At 45.0% G+C, this 13412-nt stretch overlaps 2 protein-coding genes across 3 annotated transcripts; one reads left to right on the forward strand and one right to left on the reverse strand.

Moving 5' to 3' along the window:
* Positions 1-294: 294 nt before the first annotated feature.
* Positions 295-3992, reverse strand: asphd2 (aspartate beta-hydroxylase domain containing 2). 2 transcript variants are annotated; one of them, XM_071518795.1, is made up of 4 exons: positions 3913-3992; positions 1275-2474; positions 724-837; positions 295-427 (listed from the first exon to the last, which is right to left on the reverse strand). In XM_071518795.1, the coding sequence occupies exons 2-4, from the start codon at positions 2137-2139 to the stop codon at positions 318-320; spliced, it is 1089 nt and encodes a 362-aa protein (XP_071374896.1). In that variant the 5' UTR covers positions 2140-2474; positions 3913-3992; the 3' UTR covers positions 295-317. The 2 variants fall into 2 exon arrangements, with proteins under 2 accessions (XP_071374896.1, XP_071374895.1); XM_071518794.1 differs by having other exon boundaries at positions 3702-3945.
* A 1573-nt stretch (positions 3993-5565) lies between these two features.
* On the forward strand, positions 5566-12575 carry ggt5a (gamma-glutamyltransferase 5a). The gene is made up of 12 exons (XM_071518810.1): positions 5566-5823; positions 6388-6515; positions 6617-6712; positions 7779-7965; positions 8093-8253; positions 8489-8635; positions 8829-8959; positions 9400-9584; positions 9986-10077; positions 10428-10534; positions 10736-10846; positions 11394-12575. Exons 1-12 carry the CDS (start codon positions 5657-5659, stop codon positions 11538-11540), a joined length of 1659 nt encoding a protein of 552 aa, XP_071374911.1. The 5' UTR covers positions 5566-5656; the 3' UTR covers positions 11541-12575.
* The last annotated feature ends 837 nt before the right edge of the window (positions 12576-13412 follow it).

The following is a 13412-nucleotide window of genomic DNA, read 5'->3' on the forward strand; positions in this document are numbered from 1 at the left end:
CTGAAAAAGAACTTTTTAGTACGGCTGCAGTTTACTCGTAAATATACAAGCAGCATGTGAACAGATTGATAAAAGAGGCCCATTGTTTGGTCAGTCGATAGCTGCTAAGAGGAGTCACGGTGAGCAAGAGGGTATGAGACAGAGAATATGTACACAGTGAATGTGAGCGTTGGTCTGGAAGCTGAAAAAGAGTTGCTCCCCAATCCTACAGACACTGCTCTTTGCTAAATGTCATCTGTCTCTTGCTTGGACATGGTTTCTCACTCACGCCTATCCCCCCCCCCCCCCCCCCCCCCCCCCCCATCCTCCTCCTCTTCTCAGCGACCTGGGGTAAAAATGTAGTCCAAGGCCTGCCTCTCAGCGGCGGCCACGTTGGGGTGCCAGAGGTCCACCATGAAGACCACCCTGGGGCCGTCCTCTGCACTGCCTGGACACAGAGAGGCACAGAGGTACAAAGATCAAGAACCCCGTCTTGTCGTGGTTCCTAATACCCCCAATCACACTCAGATTAAACGGGCAAAACTCACGAAACAAATCACATTTGCTAATCGGCTTTCGCTAAAACATTTGTAGCTTTCTCTTCACTTTTTTCTTTGGCGATATTGGTGAGGAAAATTCTCTGGGAAAAACTCTGGGATTACAATTTTTGGGTCAATCCTCTTTCAAGGAACAATCCAAAGAGACAAAGTGCAATAAAAACATCTAGTTTTAATCCGTTCTTACCCTCATGGAAGGCCCTGTGGAGGAAGGAGTCATCAAAAAGCAGACAGCTGCCCTCAGACCAGCACTGCGGCTCTCCACCAACCACCAGCTCACAGGAAGGGGGCACTCTGAGACCTGCAAGAGAACAACAACAAGTCCGTCCACACATATGTAGCCTATGTCCTGACAGTGTGTCGTTTCAGAGCATCCTGCAAATGAACCTCACACAATAGTAAACATTGCTATTTTTAACCATCTCACAGGGACACAGTTGGAAAAAGAATCAAAGCTCAGGTGCAACGAAGAGCAAAAACAATTCATAGCTTGAGCCAGTAGTTCTCAATCATGTGCCATCATGACCTGAGAGTATTCAGGTTTTCATTCCAACCAAATACAGCAGCGCCTTTCACTGATTAGTTCCTCCTCTCTGGTTGAAGGTGCTAATCAGTGAAATGAGCTGCTGTAGTGTTTGGTTGGAATCAAAACCTGCAGACTCTTGGGCCTTGACATCAACACAGTTGAAAACTGTTGTCTTAAGCAGTTCTCGCCCTCTAAGCGGTTCATTCTCTTACCCAGGTGGCAGCGCACCCTGACATTGGTGGGACCGTAATGCTCGGTGATCAGAGCTCCGGGCGTCAGCACAGAGAAGCAGGCGTTTCCGAACACGTTGTTGGCGATGAAGGTGCGCAGCTGGCCCAGCACCCTCCAGGCCCGCGGACACCTCCTAGCATTGAGCGCCAGAGGAGTGCCTTGGTTGACCAGGTAGTAGGTCCACCACTGCCCATGAGGGGTGCTGTTGGCTTTCCACCCTGGAGGCAGGGAGGAGCCGCCCCGCGCCGGAGGGTGGTGGTAGATGTTCTCGAACTCAGCCAGGAGGGCCGGGAAGCTCCGCTCCAGCAGCTCCACGTCGTGTTTCTGCGCGTCCCGAGAAAAGAACGGGGCCGAGGGGAGGTCGGGGAGGAAGAACACCTCCGGCCGCTGGATGGTGGGCCGGCTGTTGAGGTATCGACCTTGGTCGCGAACCCCTTTGTGCACCCTGCCCATGCCGGACCAGGTGTAGCGCTTGGCATAATCCTGCAGGCTGTGGTACAGCCTCTGGTTCAGGCCGTCTCCGGTGCCGGTGCAGCGGAAGCACTCCGTGGACTGGCAGTAAGCGAAGCCGTTCTGCTCTTCCACCATGGACGACTGCCTCCCTTTGGACCTGCCGCCGCCCTCTGAACTCATCAAGACCCCCCCGCCCCCTCCGACGCGGCCGGGCTCTCCGCCATACCGCCCGCGCAGGGGGCTGGAGCTGTGCTCTCGGCCCACCCTGTAACAATACCACACAAAGAGCAGCAGCAGGCACATGGCCGTGCCGAACGCGCTGGACTCGCACTCCCTCATAGACTGCATCCCTCCAGCCACCATCTCCCTCACGCTCTCCAGTGACCACTCCATCTTGGCTCTTCTCTGGATCGCTGAGTTGACGGAAAGAAAGCGCTGATGAAAGATCAGTTAACGCGGCTTGCTTGATGCTGACTGAAAGGGGCCTTAAAACACACACAGGGTGTTTCGTGAGTCTAGTGGCAGGCAGCTCTTATCAGCCCCCCCTACTGTAAACAGTCTGCTGATTTGATATGACACACTCGGTCTCCAGTCCTAACATTTCAGCACTCAGGGACGAGGGGAGGTTTTTCCTTGCATGGTGTCTGGCTGTGCGGTATTTGTGCTGCTCCCTCTCTTGTTCATTCAGACAAATGCAGACAGACACCGCACCTTAGGGTATCTGTTGTCTGAAAAACAGAGAGAGAGAGAGAGACAGAGAGAGGGAGAAGTAGAGAACAGGACACTGTAATTAACGGCTTAAGTGCTGCTGTATAATATTACCCATTCCGATTCTGTTTAATGTTGGTGTTGCTGTGTTCACACAGCTGAATGAGTTAATCTGATTACACGCAGGTCCCATTACACAGCTACATTGTTTCAACACATCTGTGACACATCTTCCTCTTAAGAGTTTGACAGAAAATACACATCATCTATGCACCACATCTAAAAAACACCTGCTGAAACTCACCCACACACTGTGGACTTCAAAATGACTGCACCGTGCGCGCACACACACGCATACACACACACACACACACACACACACACACACACTTTGAAGGCAATTTGGAATTCAGCTATCCACACACCCCTGTACTGCACTGTATAAAACCATGAGTCATGGGCACATTGCTGCATTTAACACAAATCTCTTTCTCTTTCTTTCTATTGCGCACCACGCACACGAGCGCGCGCGCACACGCACACGCACGTACACACACACACACACACACACACACACACACACAGTGAATTATGTAAACATAAACAGTGTTGATACCCACCCACATTTATAATAGGCATTCATAGGTTGCTCAGCAGTAGGCTGCATAAATGGATCCTCGGGGGGTTTGGCGAGCTGTAGTCTGTGCAATCGTATGCTACCTCAGTAAAAAACTGGATTACATGGGTATGATTATATAATGATAATGGTCCAGCAGCCAAAACTCGAGGACTCTGTGCAATGCGTCAACAGTGATCACAACTCCACAATGCTCTCTCACCAAAAATGGTCGGGTAATCCTGCTCCAACAGATCCTCCCCTCTATCCTGTCTGACAGCAACAAGACGCCCCCACATCCCCATACTCCCGCTGCTTTTAGGACAGACCGGCTCTGGTTATCTAACACAACCTTTGGGCAAACCAAAACCATCTAACACAGACAGCCTCTACTATTATTCCTCCACTAGCCCCCCTCATTGGCCAACAGTTTCCATGTCATCTGGCCATTACACGCCTGCCTGGGCTGCAGTCATCAGGCCAAGGTGTCATGTCAGCCCATACAAACAGATGGCCAAAATACTGATGAGCTATTATGTTCAATAAACCACGGTAAATACGCAGATAGCTCCTTTTTTTGTCTAAGCTACATGGTTGGTGTGTTGATTCGTGCACAGGTTTGCATCCATACCTACTCAACATTCATGACTGTGGCCAGTGGAGAGGAAGCAGCGGCGCACAGGTGTTTCTCCAGGCGAAGCTGCGCACCACTGCAGTGCAATAGGTAGACGGATATCACTCGCCAACATTATAGGAAATATTTCCAAAATGCACAACAGGAGTCCTAACTGTAACGAACACGCATCTTATTCCGCGAAAAAATGACAGTAAAACAGCCCTACCGACGGCTGGAAAGCCTCCCTGTTGGTGGTGAACAGCGGCGTCGGACTGTAGCTTCAAACAATATTGTTGTAAATACTGGAGCTCCACCGGGGAAGCCAAGCCACACCAAGCGTCAAGCCGCTTGAATGCACAACATCACTTCCGGTTACCGCTTGCAAAATAAAAGTATTATTGACGAACATGAAACGAATACATTTCAGGAGGAATTTGTCGTAAGTGAAAGTACACTTTATGTGTTCATGCCAAGTCCCTCATACAGATCTATGTGAAATGTTACGGACACTCCATATTTAATATATTGATTCTACTGAGTATTTTGCTGTTCTGTACACCCATAATACATATGCCTTTTTCAAAAGTGACTAATTTTATGCTTTTACTTTGAAGGCAAACTCTCATTCTTTCCGGTATTGCTCTGGTTATCTCCGGCTGACTTGACACAACTGGAAGCCTCCCTCTTCCGTATGGCTCAATGGCTCTAGACTGAATGGCTCGCCCATCGACAACTGTTTGATCAAGCTACAGACTACAGTTCCCAAGATGCAGTGCAACTTGCGAGGGTTGCGCCCGCAGCACCCATTAAGCAATTGCTTAGTGATAAAGAGTTTATTACACGTGTGGCAGCATGATAAGCATGTTTTCCTGGAAGTTTGCAACAGTACATAGGCTACTTTCAACAAGTTCTGTTCTACATTATTCTCAACGGAAAACAGGCTACAGATGATCAGCCGAGTCAAAGAATTAAGGAAATCCCTTACAAAAAAAACACTATAATATGCCTACAGACACTTACAGTGTGTACTTACTTACTGTGGTACTGAGTGGTGAGGTTTTTTTTTTTATAATATTCCCATATAGATATATAATGTATAGTTTCCGTGATATTTGCATATTTTCCCTCTAAAAAAAAACATCCTATGATTAATATAGCCTAGTTTTTCGTAAGCCTGTTTTTTCGAAAGGTTTTTCAAGTGACTTTAAAAAATAATCTAATATTTTAAGACTACTAAGCTTCAGACATATGTCATTGCAGCCTGTTATTATAAGAGACTGACATTAATCATGGGACAGAGGTAAGCCATACCTCTGCTTTACCTGCTGCTGCCAAGTCAGACTCGGACATATACAGCTGATATTGATGGCCAACTCATGCTGTGATATTGCAACTGTATAACTCAAGGAAAATAGTTTCTTGTGCGCGCTATTGAAATGGCTGATTAGTGGAGAGTATACCTACACTTTAAAACCTGCTATTCCAGAGCCCCTAATCCACCAACCCACCAGGTACTATAATATTGAGTTAGGTTTGTGCCAAGTCTCTCAACTGGCCCACTCTGCTGTGCGGGACTGGCAGGTGTCGCCTTCTGTAAATGTCTCAGTAGATTTAATGTGGATATACTCAGGTCTAATTCACTGTCGCTCCGCCCACAGATCAGTAACTTCTGCATCATGGCTTGAGGTAGGCTAAAGCTCTTTGGGCATGACTCAACAACCGTGCCACTGTTTGTGTCAATGACAACTTTCATCCCCCACTCTTTTGCTCCAGGCAGGGGGGGCGGAGCTAGACTGTGCAGTACGCCCCTTCAGACAGGGGCAACCGGGCAACCAGTCAGCCAGCCAGTCAGCCAGTCAGTCAGTCAGTCAGGGAAGTTATAATAGTATGTCATGCAGAAGAGATAGCCTACAATATTAGATCAGATGAAACTTGAATGATCCCCGTGGAGAAACTGGATAATATCAGCCATGGCGAGGTCAAAGGCGAGGGTTTACATGTGCTGCTCACTGATGCTGCTCTGTGTAGTTGCTATAATTGTGTGCATTACTGTATTTGTGAGGCGACGCTGTCCAGAGGAGGCTTTTCCAAACGCTGCAGTAGCCGCAGACTCAGCAACATGCTCAAAGATTGGACGGTAAGTTGCAAACATACTTATTTGTTAGGCCTGCACACATAGTTCCTTTTGATTGCACAGATTGAATCTGTTGGGGGAATTGGCTTGGAGGAACAGCAAAAACTGCACACAAGTAATTTTTTCATCATTCATTATCCTATATAAGAATTCAAATATGGTGACCATTCTGCATCGAGGTTAGGAATCATGGCCAAGTAATAAATTGCCCCTTTAAGTTGTAATTTCCCTACAGTGGTCAAATCTGCCGCTGTACATACAAAACAATAAACATGTAATAATCAGCGGTATGCAGATCTCAATAGCAGACTAAATTCAAAATATATGGTTCATTTGCTGTTTTTTTTTTAACGCTGTTCAACGTTGGATCAAGTCAAGTCAAACTTAATTTGTATAGCACATTCCATACACAAGGAAACTCAGTGTGCGTCACATAAAAAAAAGTTAATGCAAAACACATGCAAAAGGAGTGCAAACACGCCATATACCCACATATCAGATGTATGTGCCATAGAAAAAATGTACAGTGAAGTTATTCAGGCGTGACTTGTGTGTGAAATCTGTTAGAGACACGCTACAGAGAGGGGGATCAGCGGTAGATGGCGCCATTGCTGCGCTGCTGTGCACCTCGGTCATCAACCCGCAGAGTATGGGCATCGGAGGGGGGTCCATCTTCACAGTGATGGACAGCACCGGTAACAGACACAGCCCATAGCCCACCAGCAGAAATAGTGATTTTTTTTTTTTACTCCTGTTGGGAAGACAAGGCTGATTTTCATGTTTCTTCTTCTCTAAGGTAAAGTGAAAGTCATCAACTCCAGAGAGACCGTCCCCAACACGTTCAAAGCCGACCTGCTGACTGCATGTCCCAAGACCTTCAAGTTGATTTCGGGTACTGGTCTTTATGTTAACAAACTATTACATAATTACGGGCACACAGTTGCACCAACCGCACACACACACACACACACACACACACACACACACACACACACACACACACACACACAGACACACATAGTTTCCTCTGCTGGTTTCTGTTGTGAGCAGCCTTTCTTGTTTTTCTTGCTCTTATTGTTGAATCAGGTATTAGGTTACAAATGTGCAGCACTATCAGGCAGGGGAAAACCTGGTGTAAAGGGTTAGGGTTGCACACTAGACTTCCTCACGAAGCCCTCTCTGACTGTCTCTTCCTCTAAGTCTGTTGTGTTCAGCCCAGTTCAAGACAACAGGACTTTAGTTCCAGTGTGAAAGATGTATGTCTGGTGCAGTTCGTCACGCCCGGGGCTGCAGATGCTGTCGGCCCTTTCTTGGACTCGCAAATGGCCGCGTTTCTTCCTTTTGCGCGGCCTCCATTCAGTACAGTCTGATTGTATACACACTGGGGCCCCAGCGGCCCTGACAGAGGAGCCGGCCACGTGCTGAGCGCCGAGCCAAGACCACACACGGCGGAACGGCGGACCTAAGCTGCCTATTAATCTTGTTGTGACATGTACTTGTAAGCCTACCTAAGGAGAGAATAACAGGGAAGTACAATGTGTAACTGAAGAGAGAACATCATTAGTCTGGCTTCCCGCACACCTTACCTCCCTGAATCTGTCTCTTCCTGTGCCAGTCCAGCTGCTGTGGAGCTCAGCGGGTAGAAGATCACATTTTTTTATGTAGTATACAATATAACAATCAAATACAAGAAGAAAATGCTAGAATTAAAAAAAAACCAATCAGATAAAAGGCATCACATGAAGGCAAGTCTATAAAAATAAGTTTCAAGAAGTGATTTAAATGATGACAGTAATTCTTCCAGTTTATCTCTCTATCTATCTATCTATCTATCTATCTATCTATCTATCTATCTATCTATCTATCTATCTATCTATCTATCCATCCATCCATCCATCCATCCATCCATCCATCCATCCATCCTTCCATCCATCCATCCCTTCATCCATTTTTCCCAGGTAGCCAATGGATCGGGGTCCCAGGGGAAATCCGAGGTTATGAACAGGCACACAGGCTGTATGGGAAGCTGCCGTGGGCCAGTCTGTTCCAGCCCACTATCAAACTGGCCAGAGACGGTTTCCCCATTCCTGAAATCCAAGGTCGCTTCATACAGATGCTTGACAACAACGACACCCTGCCGTTACGGTACAAACAACAGCCGATGGATAAAATACATGAATGTGCTGCAAGGAAAGCATTTCACCTCTCTTCATCTGAAACGTTTAGGCCAATATAGTGTCATGTAATGTTGTCTTCCCTTGTGTCTGTCTAGCAAGTTGTTTTCAGATGAGAATGGAAACATGCTGAAGGCCGGTGATACTGTGAAGTTTGAGCGGCTGGCCGACACACTGGAGACCATTGCAAATGAAGGGGCAGACGCCTTCTACACTGGAAAAATAGCAGAGGATTTAATACGTGACACACAGCAGGCAGGTATTGTCAAATGAGTCTCATCATGCTCTCTTTTCCCAGCCATTTTATACCTCCGCCTGACAGAATGATCTAATTACAAATGAACAAATCAATCAGTCTGTAAGACACTAGAGTGATCACTCACAGACTCCGGTGTGCCCTGCCCGGATCCACTGTGAGCACTGATTATGTAGGGCTGAAATGCATTTATTCAGTTTTGCTCGGCAGAACAATTTGTTTTAATATTTTTGCCCAGGAGCAACGCTCACGATGGAGGACTTGGCATCGTATAAAGTCACGGTGACTGATGCGTGGGCCGTTCCCTTGGGAGACTACCAGATGCACATACCTCCGCCCCCTGGGGGAGGCGTCATCCTCAGCCTCATCCTCAACATCATGAAAGGTGCCTATATAGGCCACATAGCAACCGCTCACCTACTCTGTGTGGTCTCAAACCGGAGCTTGTAAACCATGCGCTGCTATTCCCATACATGTGTATGTTCTCAGGCAGAGCCTATAAGCCGTCCCTGAATGCCAAATGTATCTTATTGATCAATTGAGTTATTTCTATATCATCTAATTGTTATAATATACAGGATACGCCCTGGATTCTGCTTCTCTGATGGGTGAACAAAAGACGCTCACCTATCACCGCTATGTTGAAGCCTGTAAGTTTGCCAATGGACTGAAGAAATACATCCGTGATCCAAACTTCAGCTCAGAAGAAGTATGTTTCACACGATTTCTAGATGAATATTCACATATAGCGCACTAACTAGTTATGTTACTGTCATTTTATCCCAGCAGCATTTCTCTAAAGGTCACGTTGGATCTCAGAAGTCTCGACAACATACTGAAATAATGAATTATTTGTGTAGATTTCTGCATGTTTTACACATGCTATTACTTATTTATCAAGTTTATGTTTGAGTAATTAAGTTTGTTTATGGCTTGTGTGGGATCCCACGTTCAGAGTTAAAACATGGATTGTTAATCTCCTCAGAGTTTGGGCCTGAATTCATTGTTTTATTGTTTTCTCTGTGAGACGAACAGAGAGCTGGAGCCGGCTCTCAGACCAACACTGCGGCTGAATACATTTGTGTTAGTGTGATATGTGATTTATTTTTATTTTTGTTTCTTAAAATGCTTTCTCTGTTCTTTTCTCAGATGGCGAAGAAGTTCATTGAGCAGGGCTTTGCCGATCACATCAGGAGCTTGATCAGCAGTGACAGGAGCCACGATCCCCAGTATTATAACATCACCCCGTATGTAGACAGCATGGGGACCACACATGTGTCTGTGCTGGCTGAGGATGGGTCTGCTGTTTCTGCCACCAGCACCATCAATCACATGTGAGTATCTGAAGAGCTTTGAGAGATCCACCGTTACAATGATTGTTGGTAGGAAAACAAAACTCAGTGTGGGCTATTCTGCAAATTGTAAGCCATCATAAGACCTTTTCTTGCAAAATTGCATATTTATCTGCATTTTGAATATTGTGCACTCAAGATTAAGGAAGTGGTTTTCCTATCTAGAATAGAATTTGGAATGAAACTTACCAAAAAAGTAAAAAAAAAAAGTCAGCACTATTAGTATATATTGTATATAATCATTTAATCTCTCTTAATAAACCCTTGTGTGAAAGATGCTGTCCAAGAATGAAACTGTGTGATTTCTCCACTACATACTGCCTATCAGCATCATAAGCATTACACTGTATATCCAGCTTGTCCAATGCATTTTTCCATAACAGATTTGGCTCGAAGGTGTTCTCTCCGAGCACTGGAGTCATCCTCAACAACGAGCTGTCAGATTTCTGTGGGAGAACAGATCACATGATCGCAGGTAATGTGATGAACATGAAGCGACTTTTTCCGTTATCACTGAAGAACTGCGAAATACAGATACTCTTATGTTTTTCTGATTCATAAAGTAGCATCCTTGCCCTTATTTAACTGGGCAAGTTGACTGAATTAATTTGTATTTATAGTGATGGAAGTTGCAAGGGGAGGGAGGATTACATACACACACACACACACACACACACACACACATACACACACCCCGCTGATGTACATACATTCACAGCATTCAAAGTAACTCTCCTGACGGCCTTCATAATTGCTTTTTTTTGTTCTCTCTTTACATCGCTGTTTCTGCGTTGTCAGCCAAGGGTTTTGTTGTTGTGTTCGCAGGAGAGCAGCCTCCCTCCTCCATGTCTCCCGCTGTGTTGACATCCAAGTCGAAGACGCTGGTGGTCGGAGCGTCTGGTGGGAGCATGATCACAGCCGGGGTGGCCTCGGTACGTGTCCACGGCAATCACACAGAGTGCCATTAGGATAAACTGCCGCAGACGAACACCCCTGGTCAGAGTGATAGCAAGTGCAGTCCTCACTGTCCACCATGTGCTCCGAATCCAGTCTGTAATAGTCACCTTCTGACTGTAATGTAATGTTTCTGGCAGCAGCTTCCCTGTTTAACTTTATTTCTGTCTCTCTTCCAGATGCTCATGAACCACCTCTGGTTTGGAAAGAGTCTTGAGGAGGCGATTGCTGCTCCAGTTGTCTTTGTAGACTCTAAAAACGCACTGAAGTTTGAATCCAACTTCGATAAGGTAATAACCACACTCATCTATTCTGTATCAGATCTTATCTATTCCATTCCAACAGTGCAAGACTAAAGTGGTAATCCACGAGATTCTTTTTTTTTAAAATTATTATTTTATTATTTTGGCGACATCTTTGGTGCTCAGCGCTCATTGCTGTGGTGTTTCTCCAGTCTAGTACTGCGATGTCTTTTTCCTTGGAGTTTGATGAAGTTTGACTTTCTTTGTCTGTTCAGCCATGGTGGCTATCGCTCATGTTAACTCCTCAGTTCTTCTTCTGTTTATTCCAAACAAACTGCTGTTGCTGCTGCCACAAACTTAAAACGCATCACTTCCTGTATACCACGATTTTTCCCAGGAAAGAGCTACCAGACACCGGTTGTTTAGAACAGCAAAAGTAAAAGCTTTCATAAACTGGATACAGGCTGAATCTCTACTGTGTTATATCATATTATGAATATCATGGATTTTCACTTTAAATGAAAGAAATGACCAGTTTAGAAATGATTGATTTCAGCCCCATCACCTGTAACTGAGATCTTTCTCCATCCCTAAGGTTGTGGTGGAGGCTCTGACAGCTCTGGGACACACGCAAGAAAACGCAAAGTACTTCTACAACGTGGTCAATGCTGTGGAAAAAGAGAACGGCTGCATCCGTGCCATATCTGATGCCAGGAAACAGGGCGAAGCGGCTGGTTACTGAGAAGAAGAGCCAGTGTCTTCGGTTACACAGGACGACCTACAGGTTAGTGGGACCATCCTGTAACCTGGAGGGCCACAGGTTCAATCCCCCAACAGACGGTGTGTCTCCTGCCATTATCTCCTTTAACAAGACACTGAATCACAGCTAGGCATCAGCTAAATGCATAGCCTCTCCACAGAACAGACTGTAATAGTGACATGATGGATCTGGTCACGCAAGAAGAAACTACTTTCCTGTATCCTACCTCTTCCTTTTTCTCATTTGTACACACTTCTATCTCTCACTCCTGCTCTGTTTTCTATTGTAAGGGTGGAACTGGTGATGACACTGATGTACAAATGTTCATTTATTCATTTTTTTTTTAAACATATTAGAAGTGACTTTTGATAGCTCCTCTTAATGCCTGAAATGTAAGATACAAATAGGCCATTTTAGGGCTCCTCATTAACCAAGCTGTGCAGGTGTGTGTATCTGTTATAGGTGCCATTCAGTTGTATACAAATTCAGTGCTGGAGTTATTCTTTCACCTATATTTGTATGAGCTGTTTTAGCGACTGATATCCCACTGTCCAGTGAATATATGTATGAGGAATTTGTAATACTTGTAATATTCAAATATTAAATATGTTGTCTTTTTTTAACATATGTTAGAGTGAATACTATGTTGAAGCTGATTGTAGTATAAGTAACTGAAAAACTTCTCACTATGAAGTTGGTATTCAGGATGTGAATTCCCTGCAAGAAACACGTTGGATTCCCACACTTTGAAGGGATATTTCAGCTTATTATTAGATATTTTATTTTATATGAACTTTGAGCTCTTTTGCTTCACCAAAAAGCTCTGTTTTGGTTTTTGAAATATCAGATGAAGACATTATTAGCAATCCTTGTGGTCGTCAATGGGGTTAACAACCCATGCCATTCTTAAATTATAATAAATTCCTTCTACACAGTGAACAATGTTGTGAAACAGTTGGGAAACAGCTTGGAATGTACTACACGTGATTTAATGGGTTTTTATCCCCACCGATTTACACTGGCATTGCTAACAAAATAAATAAATAAATAAAATCCTGCTTCTAATATATTGCTTTTGGATGCACTGAAGTGACCCTCAGTAGATGATAAATCAGATAGGCCTGTTAAACCTAAAGCAATCCCTTTAAGCCAAGAACATTTCTATTGAAATCTGCTCTGTAAAGCTGTTCCTGCATGCCATATTGTATTCAGTAGAATGTACGTGACTTCCCTGTGCTGTTTTTCATAAATCATTTTTCTTTTTTGTGCCGGAGCATGCCGCAGCTGAAGCAAGATAATCAGATCAAATAATGACTCATGCAAACACAAATCTCCTTCCTGAGTGAAAGTTTCTGAGGAATGCGACGCATTTCATGTGTCAGCTCATCGGCATTACCTGTGAAATACTTTGGATCCGCGCAATACGTTATGGGCTTTCACAGGTGGTTTCTAAACTCTGACTCAAAATTAAGAGGAAATTAATTGATACTGATCAGAAAAGGTCAGATAATAAGACCCTGGTGGTTTCCTAGCGTGTCTCTATTGCCCTGCATCATGATATTTGGACCTTGGGGGGTGTGACAGTCACACTGTGCCCTGACCTTATAGGAGCCACCTGTTGCAAATGCCACATTACCATCTCTGGCAGCAGGAACAAAAGGTTGCCTGGAGAGGACCATGGGTAGGGCCTCATGCGACGACCACCCTGCCTTGCCCTGGCACATGATGGCAGCTCTGGCGTTTCCCCGTCAAACAACGTCAAACAACCAATCCAAAACAGCACCGACTGAGCTGCTTCCTCTTATTGCCCTATTTACAGACTAATCTGCATAAATAAATCCTCTGTTTGTTTCG

This window comes from Centroberyx affinis, unplaced genomic scaffold (assembly GCF_046629955.1).
Source record: "Centroberyx affinis isolate AG114_WGS23_722 - 3 ecotype Tasmania unplaced genomic scaffold, CSIRO-AGI_Caff_v1 ptg000635l_1, whole genome shotgun sequence".
NCBI classification, from domain to species: domain Eukaryota; kingdom Metazoa; phylum Chordata; class Actinopteri; order Beryciformes; family Berycidae; genus Centroberyx; species Centroberyx affinis.

What these genes read in the sequence shown, in the direction of transcription:
- asphd2 (XM_071518795.1), bottom strand. Translation starts at nt 2,139, where the DNA reads ATGGAGTGGTCACTGGAGAGCGTGAGGGAGATGGTGGCTGGAGGGATG. An exon ending in CAGGGTGCGCTGCCACCTGG is followed by an intron (nt 838 to 1,274) that starts GTAAGAGAATGA and finishes GTTCTCTTGCAG; the next exon opens with GTCTCAGAGTGCCCCCTTCC. An exon ending in CCACAGGGCCTTCCATGAGG is followed by an intron (nt 428 to 723) that starts GTAAGAACGGAT and finishes CTCTGTGTCCAG; the next exon opens with GCAGTGCAGAGGACGGCCCC.
- ggt5a (XM_071518810.1), top strand. Translation starts at nt 5,657, where the DNA reads ATGGCGAGGTCAAAGGCGAGGGTTTACATGTGCTGCTCACTGATGCTG. An exon ending in AACGACACCCTGCCGTTACG is followed by an intron (nt 7,966 to 8,092) that starts GTACAAACAACA and finishes GTGTCTGTCTAG; the next exon opens with CAAGTTGTTTTCAGATGAGA. An exon ending in ACGTGACACACAGCAGGCAG is followed by an intron (nt 8,254 to 8,488) that starts GTATTGTCAAAT and finishes ATTTTTGCCCAG; the next exon opens with GAGCAACGCTCACGATGGAG.